General features: G+C 36.8%; 1 protein-coding gene across 2 annotated transcripts in view; it reads left to right on the top strand.

Annotated features, from left to right (window-relative positions):
- Pcdh10 (protocadherin 10) overlaps positions 1–13,627 on the top strand; it is a 56,040-nt gene extending 42,413 nt beyond the window's left edge. For both annotated transcript variants that reach the window (XM_046459638.2, XM_046459635.2), the window contains one exon: positions 13,273–13,627. In XM_046459638.2, the coding sequence (XP_046315594.1) occupies positions 13,273–13,367 (95 nt within the window). In that variant the 3' untranslated portion in view covers positions 13,368–13,627. The remainder of the gene's footprint in view (positions 1–13,272) is intronic.
- Positions 13,628–21,365: the final 7,738 nt, after the last annotated feature.

The raw sequence follows: 21,365 nt of genomic DNA, 5'->3' as shown, positions 1-21,365 counted from the left end.
TCTTGGGACATATTAAGGATATATGCATACTTTTGTTAGGAAGATATCAAACATATCAAATTAAGAACTACAATAGAAGACTGAAACACTTTAATTATTCATTCTGTTTCATTTCTTAATTGTGCTCTAATTTGATTCGTCAGATGTTTATCATTTGGAAACCCTCCTGCTTTTCAGTAAGAGGAATAAAAAATTCTCGAAGTTCTCAACATAAGCTTTCTTAACCATGCATTGATTGTACTATCTTACCTTCCCTAAATCACTGACTGCAGCTCAGTTGATCTTGAGTGTAATTGCAGAGCTGTAATGTGGCAACTGCTAAGCAGGATAAAGGATGCATTTGTGTTCTTGACTGATGTCAGCATGGTTTTTGTCATTGCATGGGATTTTCTCCACTCACTTCTCTATGTACTATGAATACCCAAGGAAATCAAAAAACACTGAAAAAATTAGTATACTTGATAATTTTTCTGAAAATCTTATATTTTTCATATTATGATATCTTGGGTTCTTTATCTTTTTCAAGTCTAATTTTGTAGTGGTAAAGCTTTGCACTTAACATCCTTTTTATGTTCCTTTTTAACAAGGAAAAACAGAAAATAACAAAATTCCATATTTTTTACACCACGGAGTAGTACAATTATTTTCTATATTGTTAGTACTTCAAGGACTATCCCTCTGCTAAGTCAAGCAAAATCCTTCTACAGTAATTTGTGAAACTGTTCAGTAGAGTATTTTTTTCTTCAGAAACTTGGCATAGGCTTTAGACTATAGCATTCTTTAAGAATGCTGGTAGATGGGTACCGCCAGAGTATTCCAGGCAATAATATGAGTAAAATTCTAATACCTTCAGTGTGCATGCATGTATTTCTAATCACTGTTATTTTTTAAGTATTTGTAAAATTAGAAAAATGACTTTTATTTCTTGACAACTTGTCACATGCTTAGTTTGAAGTTTTACTCTCCAGATATTTTTGAGTTGTGCAAAAATATTGCATCCAGGATGCAAGTGTATTATGTTTTCACACAAGACTCAAAAATCTCTGAATGACAGAATTTAGACTTTCAAACATCTACACATTCTTGAGCTGAAAGTAAGCAGGGAATTTCAGCTCTGAACACATTTTTTTTTTTTTGAGACAGTTATCTGTGAGTGAAAACAGGGTATTATAACAAAAGATGAGTTTTGATCTTAACTATAGTGTTTGTTACTGTGAATGCTATAATAATACATAAGTAAAATGAGTGTAAATGTAATATATTATTTTATACTGCTGTATACATATGAAATAAATAAAACTAGGATACATATCATGCCATTTTTCCATGCATGGATCTTCCACTGACGCCTGTGGGAGCTTTGAATAAAAATCAGTGGCAAAAATGTGGCCCTAAGTTTAAAAACAACTAATGCTGATTTAGTAACTTTAGTCTTAATATAACAGGTCCTAGGGGGACATCTGTTCAAAACTGATTCTCATTTGATGCAACATATGCTAGATTTGAAAGGATTTCACTGTATTTATGGTTTTGAACGTAGGCAATTCCACACGATTCTTATGATACCCACGATGAATCCTTAACATATATATTTTTTTCCACCTGGTACTGTTCTTCTTTAACTTTTTTGATCTGTAGTAATATCAAGGGTCCACAAAGATTAATGGAGAGGTTGTACATATGATATGGGTGCCTTCAAGCAATAAAGAAAGGTTATTTTGGAAAATTTAGAAACATTTCATATTTAAGGTTCATAGAAACAAAATGAAAAATAAAGCTCTTATGGGTATCATTTTCAAAGAAGAACATATGAATTAAGGTTTAGATATTTTTTATAATGTTAATATAATCTGAATGAACCCTATAGAAATTTCAATTCTGAAATATCTAAGTGGTGATATAGAAGAAACGCCATGCTTCTTAATCTTGTGTGTGGTTTGTGTGACTCAAGTCCAAATTACACAAAGTGCACACACAAGGTTCATTTAGAAGGCAGTAAGGGGGAGGATTAGGTACTTTTCTTGCTTTAAAAGTCTAGTATTTTCAACCCTGTGGGGAAAAAGAACTGAATAAGATACATAGGAGTGATAACTCTCCATGAAGTGTTATCAGCTCTAATCACGGGGTGCCTGAGTGCCCCTGTAGCTCTTCTGCCTGCCCCTTACTTTCACCCTTTCTGAATACCATATCATGGACTCTTTCATTAAAACAAGGTTGTGAATTTTTAGAAGTAAAATTAAACTTTATTAATTACATATTGCAGCTCGATAGTGAGGGGATATAAGAACATATGGTAGTATATGTCTCTTAAGAAAACTCTAGTTTGTTTAGATGCCAAAGAAATTGTAGGAAAATATCACATAATTAAATGCCCAAATAATTGAATAATCAGACATCGTGGTCAAAATCTATCGGTGGCGTCATGAAATCAACTTAATGTACAAAGATAATGACATGAAAAGAAAAAGAAGTAAGTAGAATAGAAAAAAAAAGTAGATGATAGAAAAACATTAAAACTTACCACTTAAGTAAAAGTAAATAGTTCTTGGAGAAGCTTTTTTTCGGATCTGTGTGTGAAATAGGTCACAATCTGAAATGTATTTCCGACTGTGCATCATTTCCCCAAATGTTTGAAATGTACTGTACCATAGGATCTCTGTTTCAAATTTCAACTTATTTAATGGTGTAGAGAGTCAGGGAAGATATTTTTTGAAAATTTACTTCTCAGCTGAATCTTAGTCTTTACATTTTTGAAAATGTGGATAGGTATACTAGCTGTAGCTTTTTTTCTGAGAATTATGTGAACTGATGTCTGTGAAATGCACAACATGACAGTCACATGCAAGTGGTGTATGTCAGTATTAATACCCTTTCCCATTGCTTTGCCAAATATTCTTGGCTACCAAAAGTAGAGAACACACTCTCCAAATGGAAAGAATTCCTTTCTCACCATTCCAGACTGCTGTAGACTTGTATCTGAGCAGCACTTAACTTCAAAACCTCAAGATGAAAGTGGGTTTCCTTTGGTATTCCCTCCTGGGATTTGCTCACCTCTGCCTCCCCATTTACCAGTGCTGTGGAGCCCAGGAAATAAAACTCATGTCTGGCTTTTGCAACTCCTGAGCAACCTTCATCCCAACTTTTGAAAAAAAAAAAAAAAACAACCTGATTGCACTAGAATATTTACCTTACTTTTCTCCTTTGATGTCAATGTCCTTTCTAAATATCTATTTCCATACAAATCAATATGTGTTCGAAACACTGCAGATTTGATAGAATCATATGTTTTTGCATATATTTTTTGCATATGATGACTATTTCATTTCAGAAATAATTGCACGGTATTCAGCATCTGCTCAATAGTATTGGATTATTTTAATTGTTCTGATTGTAGACTGCTTGGTGTTGGCAATCCCTAGCTTGGCACTCTGCTCCCTAGAGCGATCCTTTGGCTGTTAAAAATATTTCTAAAATCCCCCTTTTTATTTGAACAATCAGTTAAAAGTTCTCTTCCTTATCATGGAAACTAGATTTTAAAATTTTCAGGTAAAATAAGGTAGTTCATATTAATCTGTAACTAAATCAATGTTTCTAAGGGAGCATTCTTATTTTACAAAGAATGTATTAATTCATGTAAACTTCTAAAGAGAATATTGCATGGATGAAGATACTTTTTGTTCTGTTTGCTTATTTGTTTTCCTTTGAGAGCAGTTGATAATCATGGGGTAATTCCTTAACCAATCTCTCTGGGAACAAGAAACATCTGAATTAAGATTATAATCACCAAATCAAGAACACAACAGTAGTCTCTCTCCCCTCCCTTTCCTCATCATTGTGAGTAACTCTTCTCTTAATAATGAAAAAAGGAACACAAGTGTTAGCATGGTGGAGTACTTGAGTCAGAAACCCAAAGTGTGAGCATTCTCTCATTGGTAGTTGTGTTTTCTAATTCATAATTAATAATGGAGTCAACGACCCATTTCTAAGTTTTCTGGCAATTCATTTCTCTCAGTATCTGGGGTGTGTGTTTGCGTGTGTGTGTGCTGTGCAAGGGTGAGTGGGGAGATGCGAGGGGTGTGAAGGGATGTGGCGTTGTTTATGTGTGGGAGGTGTGGGTGTGTATGGGTGAGTGATAAAAAGGAATATTGAAGAGCACAGAAGAGACCCCCAGGAAGGAATGCCTGGAGGGACACAGTCATCTCACAGGAAATCAGCTGTGCTCCCATGTCCTTTTACTAAGTAGTCAGAAGAACATCAAAGGGCCCAGTTAGAAAGCAATAGCATTTGATCATCTACAAGTTGGTTTGGGATTTTCAACAGTATGAAATCAATGATTGATTGCTTTTGACATTGTGTGAAAACCACCCTTATTTATGAAAAGACAAAAACTGTGCAATGTGATAATAAAATATACCAAATAAAACTGAATCCAGAGGAGCTCATAAGTGATGTGATGTGATGTGATGTGTGTGTGTGTGTGTGTGTGAGAGAGAGAGGGAGAGAGAGAGAGAGAGAGAGAGAGAGAGACTGTGTGTGAAGGAGAGAGAAGGGAAGGAGGGAGGGAGGGAGGGAAGGGTGGAGAGAGAGGGGGGGGGAGAGAGAGAGAGAGAGAGAGAGAGAGAGAGAGAATAACAAGTTAAAGCAAGGAGAAAAGTAATGGGAATAAATGGTCATTGGGTAATTTGAATTAAAATCTAATCAAGAATGAATGAAGTTATATAGTATGCCCTAGGAAAAAGTAAAACAGAAAAATAGAGAAGAGTTATATTAAATTTTCTGTAAAAATATAACATCAAATTGCTGCAATAGAATGCCTCAACAGTTGCTCACTTGCATCCACTGTTTCTGTGATAGAGATGCATGAATTCATACAAACAGGTTTTTGGGGTCAGGATTTAAAGATCAGTGGTAGAGCACTTTCCTAGCAAGCTTCAGATGCTGAAGTTGGTCACCAGAATGGCATTCTTTGCCAATAGTACTCAATTTAAAGATGTCACAATGATCCTAGGATAATGTAGTTGTAATTTTAGAAACCATAACCAGAGACACTGGCAATACCATGCAGAAACTTGTGATACTGGCTTAGTGTTTCATAAAGCTCTAGAACAAGGTTGCAGGCAATGGTTATCGAGGGTATATGTGGCTGAGATGGGAAGCAAGTTTCCAGCTATAAATAAGTTTGCAGAGTGAAAAAGTTGTATTGGGTAATTTTTAATGTTTAGGTTTTAGCACAGAGTTTTAGTTTAGGATCTAAAAGGTTCTTGTGAGAAACGATTTTAAAATTCTGTAGAAGACTTTATCCCAAAATTAGATACAATAATAATAACAACAAAATGAAAATAAGTTCTGCATGCAACTAAGCATTATCCACTTTAGATTTAGTAAGATAACTCATAAAACTGAAAAAAAAAGGAAAATAAGGAAGTTGGGGTAAGGAGAGGCTATTTTGTGAATCTCTAGTTAGGTAACAATCCAGCATGATTTAACTTCAAGACTGCACTAGGAAAAACAGCAGGGAAGGGACAGAATCCAGAGACATTTTGGAGGACAAATAGATGGCCTTCCTTCAGCTGACTTATGATTGTAGGGAAAAATTGGAAGATGAGGTTTTTCTTTGCTTGAGTGGATCATGATATGTTTAAACAGGATAATCAAAGAAAGGAAAAAGTTTGTGCAGAAATGTAATCCTGTGTGTAGATGGGCTTCCTAATTTTCCCATTATGATTTAATTTTATTATACTTATGATGCAAGTGGGGCCTGAACTTCATGATATTTAAATAATTCCTGAGCATTTTGACTTTGAGTCTAAGGCCAATTGGTGATATCTGTCCTGCATTCTGCTTTACTTTTGATGGTCATTACTTAAAATTTATCTGAAGTTAACATTGTTCAAATTATGTTTGGAAATAACTCTAGAAATGAATGATGTCTAAATTTTGAATGTTTTTCAAGTTTTTTATAAAAAAATCTGGACGATTTCAGCTAAATATGGAAGATGTACATATCACCACATAAAAGGGGTATAATTGAGTCAAATTCTCCAGTGTTTTTTTGTGACACACATGTGACAGACAATACATAATGAAGAAAAAGAAACCTGAATATAAATAAAGACATAATAATTGTAAAATATTATTTATCTTTCCTTTTTATCTGAGTTCACATAATGTTTTTAGAAAAAAATTTTAAAGACTCTAAAAAAGCTTCATATTGATGAATCCATGCCTTTTAACTACCCACTGACATTTATTAGCAATTAATCTTATTTTCTATGTTTTCCTTTACAGTAAAAGAATTTTACTGCAGAACAGGGCTTTTACAATATTAGGGTCCTAATCTTATGTATAAAGAAGATAAGACAAATATAGGCCAACTCTTGAAAGACCCTGACTACAAACTCACACTTACCCTACCCTTTCCCATCACTAATTTCTCTAGCTAGATTTCCAGTGTCCTTGCCTTATTTTAATTTAAGATTCTAGGAGTAAGTATATTTTAAAACATTTAAGTAAGTTATGGCATGTAGAACCTTACTTTATGTTTTGAATTTTCTATGTACTTCTTATACCACAGGTTCACCTCAATGGATGATTTCCACATATCATTAAATTTGGCTTAGGAACTTGAGATGATTTCTCAATGTCCTGTTATGGAGTTACATTAAAATAAGATGTTTTAATATATGCATTTTTATTCCTCTTAATAACATGTTATGTTGACTGTGAATAAATAAAACTAGAGTCAAACCAACATGAGCACCTCTGTTAGAAAAAAATCTAACAAAGTGCTGCTTCTGCCTTTAAACAGATGGGGGGGGTGGTGGGGAGGGAGTGTTTCTGCAGGAAACTTACAAAATCATCAAAACCTATAAAACTTTACAAATCATCATCATCCCATCTAGTAAATTCACCTAACTGAAATCAACTTCCTTCAACTAATTTAGTCACATACATAAAGAACAATTGGAAAATAGGAAAAGTGGTTCTGGAATTGCCAACTATTCTTGCAGTTGGTGACGGAGGTGGAGAACCCGGGTGGAGAACACATATAGCTGACCCTGGACAGACAGGTGAGAATGAAGCAGTTTATTATTCACACATTCTCACAGCCAGGGGCGGGGGGGGTGGTACACAACACACATCACAGAAGGCCACACGGTGGATGCACTTAGGATCAGAGTGAAGAGCCTCCCTAGGGCTCAAATGAGCCGATGGTGTCCTATAGATCCTGCCCACGGGATGTGATTGGCTTATAATTCTGTAGGGCACGTCTAGAACTCAACCCCACTCTGTGGAAGTAAGAAAGAACTACCCCTGGTCTCCTGATAAGAAAAGCTGTTTGGCTAGGGGAACTTCATCCTTGGGAGCAAAGTGAGGAAGGGCATGTGAGGCCATGGGGGTCTGCCTGCTGTGCCAGATATCCAAGTGGCACATGCTGTTGGGTCTCAGTTTTAGTCCTTAAATGACAATTGTCTCTTTGAAACCTTAACAACAATTTATATCTTGAATATGAACTGAGATTTCTTGGGGAGTATAAGAGCCTCTAGGATGGGAAGAGGGAGCGTGATGAGGGGAAAGAAAGCCAATGGGAAGGACATCTTCAAAATCGTGTACTCATAATTGCACACTCAAAATAGCTCAAAATCGAGTACTTTGGAGGTAGCCCTCTTTACAGACAATAAAGGAAATTGAGAAACCTGTGTGTTATTGGTGTAAGGCGATGGTTAATCATAGGGTTTAAAGACCTTAGACTTGAGTTAGGTTTGAATGAAGCCCTTTGCTGAACCATGGAGGTGCCTCAGGAGAGTTTTTCCTCTCACTGATAATCAGGACACTTGTTGCAGTGGAGAAAGAGATAACGCAGAGGCACAGGGGAAGGATTCTGGGCTCAAAACCCAGAGATCAACTGTTCAAAACCATCATTTGAAAGATCTACTGCCCAGTGAGCTTCCTCTCCCTCCATCTCCTCTTTTTCTTTTCCTCTTTACTCTCTGTACAAATTTTCTCAGAATATCATGGATTTTTAAACATTTAAAGCAGTCACAGCTTTCTGTTTGTCTCCTGATCACCCTTGGTACAGACGTTCTCAGTGTTTGAGGAAACCAGGTCAGGAGCCCTGTGCCTACCTATAGACGGCCGTCTCCTCCAGTCAGTCTCTCTGGGATCAGGGTCCACATTTGGTAAGGTCATTTCATCTATGATGCTGGTAGTTCGTCAAGCCCTGTGATCAGACTAGCTGTTTGGTACCCTGGTAAGCAGCCGTGCTAAGAAAAGGCTGAGCTCATTGGCTAATGGCTTTTCACTGAGAGAGTCATTGTATTACTTCTCTAATGTTCTGCCAGGGGCTGCTACCCAATAGTCCTAAACCTTCCATCATTATTTATTCGTGACTGCTGGGGTCATGGAATGGCATGGATACGCATCTTCACTCCCTTGGGAGTCAGGAGAGTGCGTAGGACAGCAGCAAGGGAAACAGCACAGAATCGACAAAGTGCCTACCCTGAAGAATGACTGGATAGGTGACCTGGGTGCTATAGGTGCCCTGCTTAGTTATTCCTAGGCTATCTGTGTTCCTTTCTTTCTACAAACCTCACCATGTGGCATTCCTGGGTTCCTCCTGGCAGTGCAAGGTCACAAATAATGACCATATGACTGTCCCAAGCAGTTAATGATCTTCACCAAACTACATGCAGTCACAAGAGAGCTCCAGTTTACCCTTCATATGCGGTGCTCAAGCACCAACCTGCCCTGTAGGTGCTGTCTTATTATTTTTATGAGTAGGAATTGTTACGCTAGATTCGTGGGACCCCAGTAGACCTCTAGGAGCCGAATCCGATGCAATCACACAAGAGTCTTTATTGCAAGCTCCAGGCTGGACTCACAACCGTTCCCGACGCAGCGGTCCCAGGGAGTGAGTCCCGGTCCTTTATTCAGTGAGATTTTATAGGTTTTGGGGGGATACTCTATGTGTCACAACATCGCACAGCAAATCATTCCATACCTCGGGAAAATCAAACAACAACTCTTAACATTGATTAGCACATTCACTGGAGGGAACAAGTTGGATAGGGGTGATTGGTCAGTACAAAAGGGGTATTCCTTTGAACTGATTGGTTTAGGCCACGAGGGGTGTACGTGCTGAACTACATGTTTCCCAACATGTTATCAACCACCATAAACTACTGGGGGGTCATCTGGCATTCCAGGTATTTTCCCTGTCTCATGTTGATTGGTGGCTGCTGGGGGGTTGCTATGGGTCCTCACCTAGCCTAACTGAGTCAGGGATACCTGGTGCAGACCTCTCCTGTTATTTACAGACAAACAACTCAGCAGGGTGGGTATGTGCTTAGGAGTGCTCTGTGGGGTTTTCCAAGGACAAGGGCCACGCCCCCTTCCATAGGACAGGCCTTGAGGTAGAAGCTGCTCTTATTTATTTATTTAAAAAAATGGAGTCACATCAGTTTCTCAGAATATCAGACCACGTGCAGACATAAACTGAACTCCATAGCAAGTTATGTTAAGACACAGAAGTCAATTATCAAGCCACCTTTTGGAGCCAAGTTCATTTTAGGGAGGAAAATATCGGGTAAAAGTAGAAGTTGACTAGTAATTGGTGGTTAGGTCCCAGGCAGTCTTCTAAGTGTGTCATGAAACCACTTAGTTATTCAAGAGCCCTTAATTAAAACCAGTCAGGTGTTCTTTGTCGTGGACAGATGGGAAATGATTATTTTACTTGTCTCTTATTCACCCTGGTGGTGAGGGAGGGGTTCTTGTCCTCAGGCTATGGAGCTGGAGAAGGTGCAAGGCAAGATGCTGAGCGGATGAGACTGAGGGCAATATCCATCTCGTGGTTTCCTAGCCTGGGGGCGGACGGCACTCTGCACAGGAGCACAGAAGTTGGAAACAGAAGGAAAAACATGGGACTGTGGGAGGTGTGCTTTGTAGTCTCAAGAGTCAGGTGCTTTTCTGGATCCCATGATTGGTATGAGGGCTTCTTTGAATAACATTTTGTATTAGCAGGGAACTGAAACCCAGTACTAAAGAAAACAGGACCGGAAACTGGTCCTCCTTTGTAAGCAGGTTTGTCTGGCTTAGGGACTTAATCTTCTGGAGCCAAGGAGGAAGGTGAGCCCTCTAAGGCTAGATATTGAGGCAACACATGACATTGGGCCTTAATTTCAGGTGTTACCGATCAAGGGTGAGCAGTCCAGAGGGAGAGAGGACTGAAAATCTGTTGGAGCACTTTACGAATTCTTTGAGGCTTGACCCAAGCTAAATCTGCCTTTTTAAGGTTTAGATTGTTTGAAGGGATTCCCATATTGTCTTCCCGTGTAGAACATTTTCATGAACCGACTTTCCATGATGTTCCCTCCGCGCCTTTGAACACTCTTGGGAAGATCTCTTTGTTATTGAATTGGAAACTTCATAATATCATATAATTAGATATGGATATATTTTATCTGTGCTGCATATATTTAGTAAACTTTCAATCTTCAAAACTGAGACTTGTTTTTGAAAATTTCCTTGAATTAATGTTTTCACCATTTTTTCCTTTTCCCTTTTCTTCTTCTCCTTCTTCTCCTCTTATTGTTCAGGTATTGAATGTCTTCTACTGGTCAGCTGATGGCCTTCATAGTTTTTTTTTCCTATTTTCAATATTTCTGAATGTAGTTATTGGGAGATTTTGTTTTGTTTTTAACATGTCTATCTTAATGCCTTTTAGTGATGTTTGTATCTTCTGCAGTGTTTATTTCCCAAACTGCTATTGAGCTTTTGATTATAATTATTTTAATTCTGAGGCCCCCTTTTTCCGAATATTCTTTATGAAAGGCATTTTGAACAGTTGTCCTATATTCAGTCCTTTTTTTTTTATTCATCTTAACATGTGGATGATAGTAGTTTATTTTACATTTTATTTTTCTTGAATGAGGTCTCTTTCTCAGAATTATCTGAGATGTTGGTTTGGGATTGTAACTAGGTCATAAAACACTCACTTGTGTGCACAACAAGGCCCTGGACTTGATTCCCCATGTCACTTTTTTTTTATATTAGAAATGTAATACTTGGCTGTGTGCTTAAGAACACAGGAACCCTAAAATTCTGAAGGCAAACTCCATTGCTGAACAGGGCTTGTTGAGTATTTGTGGGGTGATCTTGCTGAACCATTTAATCAGAGAACTCCCCATGTTACTGTTTAGACATGCTTTTCTTCATGAGCAAGTTAGATATTCACAAGAAATATTTTCAAATCTGCCTGCAAGTATAAACATGGATACTTGTATTCTGAGAACTAATTGGGGAAAGGAATCTGGTGGACTCAAGATCCAAACTTTTCTTGCTATGATGATCCTTCATTAAGCTGTGCCTACTGTCTTCCAATCTAGGCTCTCTTCCCTCTAGCCCACTAGACAATGAATCCCATCTTCCCTGGGATATATGATTGCCTGCCTGAGCACCACAGATGAATATACGTGGGAGGTCTGACAGCTTCTTAAAGTTATTTTTTGTTTGTTTGTTTTTGGTTGTACTAGGGGATTGAACTAAGGGGTGCTTACCCACTAAGCCACACCCACAACCCTTATTTTTTACTTTGAGGCAGGGTCTACCTAAGTTGCTTAGAGACTTGCTATGTTGCTGATGCTGGCCTTGAACTTGAGACCTCCTACCTCAGCCTTTCGATCTTAACATTTTTGACCCTACTTTTAAATTTTATATTCACTCCTATTTCAGGGCTAATTTGCCCTATCAATCCCTGAGTCTTAGATTATCTGTAGAGTAAGTCATATTTCTTCATACTCATTCTGCATACTCTGAAGATTAATTATTTCAGTACTAAAAAGTTACTTACAACTTGTTCCAATCTAAAATTCCTCATCATTGTTTGTCTTTTGTTACACCGTATATGTTTTGCCTTTCAAATTTCCTTTTTTTTTTTTTTCAGTAAAGTTTTGGGGGAAGAAAGGTTAGTGAGTGAATTTCTCTCTCTCCTGTCTCTTTAACTAGAAGTTTGAAAATGAACTTTGACATAATGAGAAAAATCTTAAGAGGATGTCATGTGGAAATCTGACTTTACTGAGAGTCTGAATGCAGGATTCTCGTTAAGATGGTCTTTTAGTGTTTTCAGGATTGTGTTGAAAACCACTGCGAGTTTTGAAATTCAGTCATATTTGGGAGTTAATAATTAAAATGTAAAGTTAAATAATTCATTCCTTTCATTACATGTCAGTAAGTAAAAATCACAGAATACAATATATTATTTCAAGTTTGCTGAAATATCCCTATTACAGCACTTTATTTTTCACTTTGGTTTTGCAACAACTTTATCTAATCTTAAATTCTAAAGGAATTTTAGATCAATAATATACAAATCAAATTATGGTATGCAATGTTATGTTTGTTATAAACTAGAAACAATGTTTATTTAATTCTCTTTAAGATTATAATTTTATGTAAAAATACAATTTAAAATCCAATATAGTTTGTCTCTTACTTCATTGGTTTATTCACCATATTATTCTAGTTTGACTAGTGCCTGAAATTAATGTCCAAATAGTATCAGGAAACTAGCAAGCTTCAGTACTTGAGGTCAATTTAATTACACTGTGCATGACAGAAACTAGGCCATTCGGGTATTGCCTTTGCCACCAGCAATTGACACCTGAGTGTTAATGAGCTGGTAATTAAGAATTGGCACATACAGACACATTTTTTCTGTTTGGGACTAGGATAACCATATGCTACATAACTTCTGTGCTAAGTACTTTGTTAGCTCCAGAATTTACACAATTATGTTTGAGAGGGTTTTTTTTTATGCCAATTTCTATTAAAAATTTTAAAAATGAAAGCTGTTATTTAAAAATTTCAGTAACTTCATCATTTTAAAGTTGTGGGAATTTCTAAATCTACCAAGATTTTATGTGAAGAACAATGTATTTAGAAAAAAATAAAAGTGAAAAATTTGTGTAGTAAAACAGCACATATGGACTTGCATCTTGAAGAGTCCTCTTGTGATACAAAGGACCAAAGCAACTTCATGTGAATACAGAGAGACAAACTCTGAGAAGGCCTTCATGACGTCCACTTTCTGTGGTTAAGCCCATGGTGTGCCCACTCTCTCTTGAATGTAGGAGCAATGTGGTAAACCACCTCTAAAAGATCAGTGTGATGAGGGGACATCATAGCTGACATTGTTAATTTTTTTAAAAAGTATTTTTTTTTCCATTTTGAGGACCTTCTTTTACCCTCTCTTGGTCTTTCTTTGATTGCTTGCAGAAGTGTGGAGGCAGCTGTGTGGAGGGACCCATGTGGCAAGGGATGGAGTCCAGCCAACAACCAGGAGTGAGCTTGGAAGCAGACTCCCAAGTTGAGCATTCAGGCAAGACCCTGCCAACAGTGGGGCTGCAAGATCAAGAGAGACCTGGCCCAGAGGCACCCAGCAAACCTACACCAACGTTTCAGAACCACACAAACTGAGAGATAAGTGTTTGAGGACAAAACTGCTGTGTTTGGGAGAATATTGTTATGCAGCAATAGATAACTTATACAATATGTAAGCAACAATTCTGCTCTCTGTGACAGTAATATAAGAAATTGATTTTTTTGGTGTGATGTGCCATTTTCTGAAACATTATGTATGATGTGTGTTCATGGTTTCTTTGTTTGGCTCTTCAATTTTCAGATCTTCTTTATTCCTCTCTACCTCACACACACACACACACACACACACACACACACACATACACGCGCGCACACACACACACAAATTCTCACCATTTTCTGTATTAATCTATTAGCTTAAAAAAATAAAACTGTTCTCATCCGATGAAAAATGTATTAACTTTAGTGAATTTTAGTTGTGGGAATTACTTCTAATTTTCTTCTTTGAAAGAGTTTGCTTTTCCATCCAACCCTCTGTAGGACATATAGCCTTTTATATGCAGATTGGCATAATTACACTTTGAAATAGCTTTGAATTCCCTGTAGCTTAGACTGAGAACATGAAAGGCCAAATGTTATATCGAACTGAAGGATATAAAAGTGCACATACATCAATCCAGAATGACATAGCTTTACACAGCGATGTCAGTTTTTGACAGATTATTGAAGGGTCTTTATAATTGCGGAAGCTGCCTTGGGTAGCATGAAAACTCTGCCTGGGGATGGCCTTATCAGTTGGTCCTTTTCTATTCTTTCAGTACCAAAGGGTGAGTACACGTTAAATGAAACAAGAGAAAAACTCTCTGACAAAAGCTTTCTTTCTCTTCTCTTCCCCAGAGATGACACCTGGCCCCAAATGGTAAAACACAGTGTGGTCTAATGATGAAATTGTCTACCCGATCTGTCACACTTGCAGTGGCAGCCTAGAGGAGGAGGGTACCTTTCCGGAAGTCAATAGAAAACCCACATGGCAGTCTTCACCTCCGCAGAGCTCCCAGTTAACAGGGCCTCTCGCTCACAGGAGGGGAAATCCTTTTGCCAGTAACAGACCCATCAAGGGTAGTTAAAGCACCCACATTCCTTATAAGATAAAAAACGATAAAAAGAACACGTGGGGTTTTCATATGTTCACAATATGAAATCAATACTATGCTTATTTAAAAACAGACTGTAAAAAACTTTATTTTGAAAGAGGATATACTATTAACTTTTATTATCCTGCAATTATCCTGACTGCTTTAAGTAAAAGCACATCTTAAAATTGTTCTTTTGCAAGAGCTATGCATAAACAATCTATTTTTTTTCTACTTAAAGGGCATATCCTCTCCTGAAATCATATTCAAAACAAATGAGTAGAATGTGCACTTCAGCTGGGTTTGTGAGCAAAAAAAAGTTTTAAAACTTAAGGTAAATGCTCTAAATTCTGTTGTTTCTAGAATGCACAGATATTAAGAAGGGACAATTGAAATCAGAAGAAGAGGGTAAATATTTTGAACAAAAATGCATTTTGAAACGAATGCAACTGGAGCAGAATTGGGTATTTAATGAGAGTAATCCTTTTGTGTTCCACCTAGTCTAAGAAGCTTCACCATGCTTGGCTTTTTGCAAAGCTTGCCCCTACTTAATCTGTAAAGTGTATATGGAAGGAAATGATGATAATTCAAATAGCAGTTGAGGAAAACAAAATTAATTCTTGGCTCCGACACTATGCTTTTTTAAAAGTACCAACCTACTAAAATGCATTTTTCTGAAATAACTGGTATCTATTAAAAAAATCCAAAGGTTTCAGATATGTAGCTAAATGAGTAATGTAGGTCAGAATCAGTCCCCATTAACTGACAGTTTGGGAAATACATAGACAATGCATAGTAGATATCATGATAACTAATAACTCTAAGATTACATCAAACTGGATTATCTTCCAACAGTACCACATAAAACCAGATGAACATGGTAAAGTTTTACAGTTCACTCAGACATTCAAATTTGTTTTAATATGCATATTTTAGTCATGAATTGAATTTTAATTGGGGTGATGTTAGGCAAAACATTCTCCATTTTATAGTGAGAATCTTCCAGAATTGATGGCATATTCTCCCCATGTTTTCTTGTGGAATTTCTTGTTCAGTGTATGTTCTGGGTAGAAATCTAAACATGAAACAAACTACCTTGTCCTTTTTCCCTCGCCACTCCCCCAAAAAACAACAACAATAACCTTGCAGTACTTTAAAAAAACCTACTAAAAACATTTCATTTATTAGTAGTTGAAGAACAGTCACTTTTAGTTATTCTGGCAGGTGGTACAAATTATCTTGTTCAAGATAATTAAAGAACATCTCCACCATGAGTTTTTGTATAACTCCAAACTGTGGCATAAACCAAGAAGCATTTAAGACTCTGTAAAACCAAAACTAAGGTAATTTTAAGGTTATAGTGAAAGCTAATATTCATTGAGTGCCCCATCTGTGACAAGTATTGTGCTAATCCTCACAACACTTACTTGAAAAGGATGCTATTTTCAACACATCTGCAGATCATGAAACCATGAGAAACAGATGTTCTCATTTCTTGATTATAAGGCTGGTGAGCGTTGGAGCTTGAAAGTAAACTCTGACCTGTGTATCTCTGCTCTTAGGTCCCTTAAATAGTAGGAAGAAAAAGATAATATAAAACGAAGACCCATATCAAATAATGCTTTGTTGGAAAGGTCCCAACTAGATACACTGTATGCTGAATTTTAAAGAGAAACTATTTTGGATACATAAATCCCTCCTACACTTGAACCACAGGGAAGTGTGACTTAAATAGAGCATATGGTGCATGCAATAGAAATTATATAGTCTAATGCTTAAGTTGTAGGTCATATGCATTTTTCTACATCTCCAGGCCAGGACAGTATGCCTACACAGTATGTTGAGTGTGTAAATAAGGTAGGAATCAATGATAACAATGCTGGAAAGGAATACAATTGTAAAGAATTTAGTAGAGAGTATATTGGAGCAATGTGGAATTTAGAGTTCTTGTTTAACATTCCCCAACATATACTCCATTAATTCTACTTTCACTCAATATCTCTCATATACAGAATCACATAGCCTGCCTGCTATGTGATAAATAATCAACACGGTGACATGGCTTTGGAATCTGTGTGTGAAGGTTCAAATTGTGGCTAAACCTCTCCTAAGGTCATTGATGTGTAGGCAACTACCACACTCAGAGGACCACTAGAGGACTATATTAAGTCCTTCAGTAAATTGTACATTTATTTAATAAATTTGCAGGAGTGCAGGAAGGTAGAAGTACAGAAATTGTCATTTTCTAAAGAATGCTGCACACCATGTTAGTTTCTGAAAGATTTACAGTTCTTCAGCATGTTGAAAGTATGTCAGGAATCCTTGCTTAACAGTTTTTTGACCTAGTATTCCAAACCACTGACATGGAATATTTTTCTATAAAATTAACATCCCTAAAATGGGAGTTATAAAGCATATATTTTGGGAAATGATGATTAGTAATTCTTTATATTTTGTAGGAAACGATAATTAGGATGTGAGGATTGTGGCTTCAAGTTCAGTTACAAAATAACAGAATTTGAGCTAAAGTACAATAAGGCAATATATATTTATTACATGTCAAACCCAGGATATGCAATTAGATAGCATATGGTGAAGTCCTTATTCTAATACCCTAAATCTGGGTGACTTTTGAAAAAGTTCTTGCCAAATTGTGCCTTGTTTTTATTTTATTTAGTTTTTGTTATTTCTGACTAATATTTAAACTTTCCTCATTGGATTACTGACAGTTTGCAGGGATAACACATATAAAATTTATGTTAAACAAGACATATAGTAATGGTAATATACAATTATTTTTGGTTGTAGTATGTTCATTATGGTTGAGTGGATTATAGAGGTTAAGAAGAATCATCACAAAGCATTACTAGGTCTATGTGCTTTTATTCCCTGATATTTGAAAACAGAACTTTAGGGTTGCTCTTGCATACTGCTAGAGAGTATGAAGCAATCTTGTTGAGACTTCAGTATAAGAAAAACAAACCAACCTTTGGAGCCAGGTAAAGTGGCAAATGACTTTAATCTCAGTGACTTGGGAGACTGAGGCAAGAGGACAAGTTCCAGGCCAGGCTGGGCAATTTAGCAAGACCTTGTCTCAAAATAAAGATTAAAAAAAAGGGGCTGGATATATAACTGAGTGGTAAAATGCCTCTGGGTTTAATTCTCAGTAGAAAATAAAAAAGGAAAAGAAAACCTTTGAAATCTTTCATATACATAATCACATTGCCTGCCTGCCATGTGATAAATAATTAGCATGGTGATATGGTTTTGGAATCTATGTGTGACAGTTCAAATAGTGGATTAACATCTCATAAGGTCATTGATGTGTAAGCAACTAACACACTCATAGTACCACTAGAGGACCATATAAGTCCTTCAGTAAATTGTAAATTTATTTAATAAAGTTCCCAAACCCATATCACTGGTCCTCGTTACCTCACCCTGCAATGATTTATTTTCTAGATGTCCAAGTTGATCATACCAATTACACAGTAACACAATTACACAGTGATTTTTGCATTTCAACTGCTTCTTGGAGAATATTGCGGAAGAGGAAGAGATAGACTTGATATGCACACAGAAATACTACATATGGTTTTCCAGCTCAATCATATTTGATTAGAGAGGAAAATTCTCTAAAAAGTTGTTTTTTAACATACATTTCTATTTTTTTTCAGAAAAAAATATTGCCTGTCTTCCCCTGTGCTCCACATCATATGAGAGAAAAATCTTGATATGTTATGTGCATTTTTCTATGAATGAATGACACATTTGAAGTTTATTCAATTGTATATCAATTACCCATATAAAAGCATCTTTAGATAGATGTTCTCAGTATTTTGAACAATACTGACTTTTCTGAAACTATTTTTTGTTAACAACGTACAGAATTTCAACTGTTTGTAGACAAATGATCTTTATGTGTTAGCCAGGGAACTTGAGAACTCATTTGTAATATTAGGTCCATGAGAAAATAAATCCTATGCTCTAAAAATTTATCTTATTAATTAACTTTCCGTAAAAAAAAATTTGTAAATTGGGGACTGTGAAAAATAATGTTTCTCAACATTATTTTGAATAGCTAAGATGAAAATAAAATTAAACAAATGACTTCTTTTTCTATCTACATAGAAAAACACTTTTTATTGATTTTACTATTCTAGAAAACTGTTTTAGAGTAATTTATTTTTCATGAAGTGCAATCAATATAATATAGAATTTATCTTTACTTAATAATTCAGTATGTTTTTCTATATGTTTTCTATATTTTAGAAAGTTGTTTCAGTAGAGGGACACCCTCATACTATATATACCTATGGTGTGTGTGTGTCAAGTGTTATGTAATAGACACTCCACCTAATCAGCTGAAAGTACAGGATAGCTGTCATCCTTCAGAGATAAGGGAAAAATAATACTCTGTTTAAAAACATATTATTAGTTATCAATTTTCATGTAATCAAGGCTAATAAGAACACTCAAAGACACTGATAGATTGTATTCATTACTTATTCTTAATTAAAAAGGGACTGAAAGAATATCTTTATGGAGAGAGGGGACTAAGAGTTGGAGGGAATAATTTTTTTCTCCTTTCCTTACAGGATGTCTAACATGATTTACCTCATTAATATTTGATGTGCACAAATTTTAGTAATAACAGATCATGTCACAATATTTTCAAGTTTGAATATGTCTATCAGAGGTATCTTCCCAATTCAAGAAACAGGATATATAAAGCTAACAGAAAAAAAAAACATTGATTACAAAAATGTTATGGGAGAAATCGTTTTAGGGAGATTTGATAATCTGACCAACAATTTCTCCTTTATCTAGTGGAACTTCATCAGATCCATTGTCGCAGAAAGTGAGCCTTGCTCTGCAACCTCATTGCATGGGGCTCTTCTAGCTTTTACAGAATGAGCTCATTATCATTTTCCTCAAGCCTGAATGTGGGCCTGTCTCTTCCACACCTTTTGGGGGATGATCTTGCTTCCTAGGTGGAGAAATAATTGAGACATAGTAAAAGATCCTGTGTCATCCTGTGAGAGCCTCAGAAACTCTCGGTCACCTGCACCCCTCCTTACTTCTCAAGACAAAACATTCTCATCACTGTTTGTATTTCTCAGGACTCTTGTGAGAAGGACAACACTGGCTTGGGTGACCAAAGTGTCCCTGCATGCATGTGTTCAGGATCCAGAGAAGAGTGATTCTTCAATTCCAAGGATAGACATCAGTACTTTGAATCATGTTTTACTCAGTTTTTTCACTAGTGACCAAAAGATCTGATGAGAATGATTTTAGAGGAGGAAAAGTTTATTTCAGAGATCTCAGTCCACAGACGGCTGACTCTGTAGGTTCTGGGCCCATGTTGAGACAGAGCATCTGGGTGGAAGGGCATGGAGGAGGAAAACAGCTCAGGATTTAACTCCTGGAAGCAGAGAGAGCTCAGCTCACCAGGAACAAACAAACTATAAATCCCCCAAGGCATGCCTCCAGCGACTCACCTCCTCCAGCCACACCTTAGGTACTGTGCCCACAGTTCCCACCCAGGTTAATACCCTCTAGGGGATGAATGCACTGATTAGGTAAAGGCTCCTGTCACCCAATCATTTCACTCTGAATTTACTTTCACTGTCCCACACAGGAGCTCAAAGAGGGACACCTCATATTATACCATAACAAATCCCATTTATTCCTGCCTGCTTCCATTTACCCTGTGCTTAAAGAATCCAACTAACTTTGCCCCCACCCCACCTTTAAGACGTTTTCCGCCTCACCTTTGGTATATAAATGTCTTCAGTCTATCCTAACTTAAAAATATGTTCTTCCACAAAAATGTAGATTCATGGTTTGGTGAAGTTCCTCGCTGTGTCTCAGTTTGTCCCAGCTCAACCTCTCAGACACAACCTGCCTGTTTTCCAAGCCTGTCCCTCAAACACAGTAAATCTGGAAGGCAAAGCCTTGTGAGGCATCTGTACAAATTGCCTTCCCTTCTGGAGCCTCTGTGTTGGGCAAAGGGTTGTGGAGCAGAGAATATTTAGACATTTAGGTCAAAATTCTGACTATTGGCATTCTGCTTTTATCTTCTTTATGTATAGAATATCAAACAATATTTTTAAAAAGCTTCCACTGCTGAAAATACTTGAACACCACTACCTTAGTGGATTAAATACAAACTATTGCATTGGATACCCTGACCTATGAATTTAACCTTCTATTTTCCTAAATTAACCTCACGTGTTTCAGTCTAGAACCCTGCACTGGATGTCTCCCTGGTAGAGTGGCCCTTTCGTTCTCAGTTCATTTGAACTTGCACCGAGTCCTTGTGTCCGGTCGTGTGGACTGTCTTCAGCTGCCTTTCCACCTGGTGATACCCTATTCACTCTTCCTTCCTAAACAGCTCATATGCTGATTCTTCAGCAATGCCTTTGACTTTAGATAGATGTCTACATTTCTTTCACTTGATTCTCTTTCACTTCTCTCAGAAAACTACTATGATTTGCAAATGAATCAAAGAATGACTTTTGTCTTCAGGGTCTTTATTATGTGGAGGCATCTGAGAACAATACCAAAAATGCTGAGGAAGAAGAATGACAATGTCCAATCACCGTCAGAGATGTGCTCATGAGGTAAGAGAGGATGGAGGGAAAACCAGGTACTGTATGGGGAAAGCACTGTTTCTGATGATTATATTTAAGAAGAGGTTATATAAGACAAATCAAACTTAGTTTTGAATGAGTATGTGGTCTCTATCATAGTAAGTAATAAATAGCATGCTTTTACCAAAAATGTTGGGGTGGAAAGTACACTTTTACTTTGTGGTTGGGTAAAACTCACATGTGAAAGCAATACATTGAA

Source organism: Marmota monax, unplaced genomic scaffold, assembly GCF_021218885.2.
Source record: "Marmota monax isolate L192 unplaced genomic scaffold, Marmota_monax_Labrador192_F-V1.1 WCK01_AAM20220418_F8-fsc00039, whole genome shotgun sequence".
In the NCBI taxonomy this organism is placed as follows: domain Eukaryota; kingdom Metazoa; phylum Chordata; class Mammalia; order Rodentia; family Sciuridae; genus Marmota; species Marmota monax.
The sequence above is the reverse complement of the archived record's forward strand: the minus strand, read 5'-3'. Positions and strand labels throughout refer to the sequence as shown.